This window comes from Ictidomys tridecemlineatus, chromosome 4 (assembly GCF_052094955.1).
Source record: "Ictidomys tridecemlineatus isolate mIctTri1 chromosome 4, mIctTri1.hap1, whole genome shotgun sequence".
NCBI lineage: Eukaryota > Metazoa > Chordata > Mammalia > Rodentia > Sciuridae > Ictidomys > Ictidomys tridecemlineatus.
Window position 1 is genome coordinate 58575976 of NC_135480.1, and position 3059 is coordinate 58579034.

The 3059-nt window shown below is 40.4% G+C and overlaps 1 protein-coding gene across 1 annotated transcript; it reads left to right on the top strand.

The window, feature by feature from the left end:
- The first annotated feature begins 1633 nt into the window (after nt 1-1633).
- On the top strand, nt 1634-2584 carry LOC101966113 (olfactory receptor 51I2). The gene has a single exon (XM_005342517.3). The coding sequence runs from the start codon at nt 1634-1636 to the stop codon at nt 2582-2584; it is 951 nt and encodes a 316-aa protein (XP_005342574.1).
- The last annotated feature ends 475 nt before the right edge of the window (nt 2585-3059 follow it).

Genomic DNA, 3059 nt, shown 5'->3' on the forward strand with positions numbered 1-3059 from the left:
GAGGAGACTTAGGAAATGCTTGCAGGTTTCATTGTGGTCTAAAAGGACGTCACTATAGTGATTAGAATGTCATAAAATGAGTCTGGAGTTGTTCTCAACACTGAATTCATCTCAGAAAATTTTTAGTAAAATTCATAATTTGATGCTTTACCCAGAGGTTCCAGTTTAATTTGTGAGATGTTTCCTGGGCACTGGGATTTTTTCGTTCTCCCCATGTGATTTTAATGTGTAGCCAAGATTGAGAACCACTGATCTATAAGGTCGACCCAAGAGAAATATGTGGATAAGAGGCACATGGTAGTGTATTTCATTTATCAGAGAAGTTGCTAGTTTTGAGGGAGGCCCAGAGAGAGTGTGCAAGGGGTTTTAGCAGAGCTGTGTCTGAAGAGTGACTATCATAAGAGTGCAGCTTCTTTGACTGTCCTTCTTGTTACACTATGCTAGTGTCCAGTCATAGCTCTTTGTATTCCATGGGCTCTCCAGTCCTCAATCATTTATCCCTTCCCGCAAAGCATTATCATTTAATTATTTAGATCTTTGAGCCGTTTCACATTAGCGTAATGTGACCACAGGATAAAGAACTGATACAAAATCATTGATTCCTACATCCAATCTGTGAAACAGTAAACTGATTGGTGTTAATTCAGCTTTCATGCTCATTGTGACTGCATCTTCCTATCTACTATTTTACAAATTTAATATATCATATTATGTTATATTCAATGTGTTATGCTATATTATGTTATTTCACATTGCATTACTTTTAATTTTATGTGACTTCCAACTCCTGATTGGTTTTTAGCTATTGCTCCCTGACTCTTGGTCTCAGATGGAATCTTTTATCTCTGAATCTTTGATCTCCATGGTCTCTAGGTCAAATCTGCTCATTTTGAAAGGAACACATCTCTGATAATCTTTCTGTTTTTATACTGGAAGGTCACTGTATTTTAGCATAATTTTAAGATGGATTGTTAATTTCCTTCATAGTCCATATTTCTCTTTTGAAACAGTTTGAAACTGCAGTTACAATTTTACTGGAAACATTTTTCCCTCCCTAGGATTCAGCAGGGACTCATGGAGACTATCACTTTCCTAGGTGTTTTTGTCATCTCAGATCCATGTCAGCAGAGCTCAAACTCAACTCTTTTTGATGACTCTAGCCTAGATCAGAGTTTGCTCTCATCTCTGTAGTGAAAATGAATATAAACTCTGAACGTATATTAATTTTCTCAATTTTTCCTTATGTTCAAATAAAGAGAATAATACTATTTTCTTTCATTTTAAAATTAAAGTAATTGCCTATCTAGTGATTGACTGAGTATGGATCTGACTCAGATCTGAGTTATTTAAGTTTGTGTCCCATTTTTAAGCTGTGTTATCTCCCACAAAATTGGGCCAGTCGAACATATCTCTTTTACTATAACATGTTAGGAATGTAGAGCTCAGGACAACAGGAGTAGAGATGAGATTGTGTGTTACTCCAGCTTCCCCCACCCTTCCTATCTCATTTTTGAACCTTTAGAGTGGGCTACTGAGGCAGACGACTTCATCTTGTGAGAGCTGATTTTCTTTTTCTTTTTAATTTGTTTTGTTTTTCAAATGGCAGGTGAAGACTAATACTGCTGTCGATGACATGGGAACTGAGAGCAATGGAAGCCTCAACCTCCTATCTGTCTTCCTGACTGGCATCCCAGGACTGGAGGCCCAACATGGCTGGTTCTCCATCCCTTTCTTTACCATGTACATGGTGGCCATTGTGGGAAACAGCCTAATCATGGCAGCAGTGCAGGCAGACTCTGCCCTTCATGAGCCCATGTACCTGTTCCTCTCCATGTTGGCCATCAGTGAGGTGGGAGTCTCTGTGTCTACACTGCCTACTGTTATGGGCATTCTTTGGTTTGATGCTCGCAGGGTTGACTTTGATGGCTGCCTGGCCCAGATGTTTTTCATTCACACCTTCTCCTGCATGGAGTCAGGGGTCCTGTTGGCCATGAGCTTTGACCGCTTTGTAGCCATTTACAACCCACTGCGCTATACAGCCATCCTGACCCTGCCCCGCATCATCTCTATGGGTTTGGGCATTACACTGAAGAGTGTAGCACTCATGGCCCCACTTCCAGTCCTGTTGAGGCAACTGCCCTATTGTCACATTAACATCCTCTCCCATTCCTACTGCCTCCATTCAGACCTGATCCAGCTGCCTTGTGCTGATACTAAGCTCAACAGCATCCTGGGCTTGGCCATTGTCCTGGCCACTTTTGGGCTGGACTCACTGCTCATTGTGGTCTCATATGGGCTGATTCTTTACACAGTGTTGGGTATTGCTTCTGGGGAGGGAAGGTGGAGGGCTCTCAACACTTGTGTGTCACACATCTGTGCAGTGCTTGTGTACTATGTGCCTATGATTGGTGTGTCTGTCATGCATCGGGTTGCCAAGCATGCCTCACCTGTGGTTCACACGCTGATGTCTAGCATCTATCTCTTTGTGCCACCAGTGCTCAACCCCATCATCTACAGCATTAAGACTCAGCCAATCCAACAGGGAATTGCCACCTTATTCTCCTGCAAGAGGAAATCGATCTAAGTCACTCCTTCAATCCAAAAGTTTGATTGTGTTTCTGCTATGGGCAAAACTCAACACTGGGAACTTTGAGGATAAACAGGAAGGAGAAATTCAAAGCATTGTCACAGGCTTGAATCTGAATCCCAGGAATTACTCCTAAGTCCCTTACTTCTCACATTTTATTCATATATATGTCTCTGTGTGTGCACACCTATATACTCTTCATTTCTAAGCAGATATAACAACTTGAGAGCAGAAATAATGAAATTACCTCCCTACCTCATCCTCTTAGTAGTTCTAGCAGAAGCCTAAAAAATGGTAAGCTAACAGTAAATTTTCTGTAAATAATTTAAATCTTTCTAAATTGATGTTTTGGGAAAATAATAAAATATAAACATTTAGAAATATGTGATAATTAAGGAAGATATGAAAATTATTAAACAATATTACTGCCACTCACAGATAAGCAGTATAGTACACAGTTTTTCCCCTAACT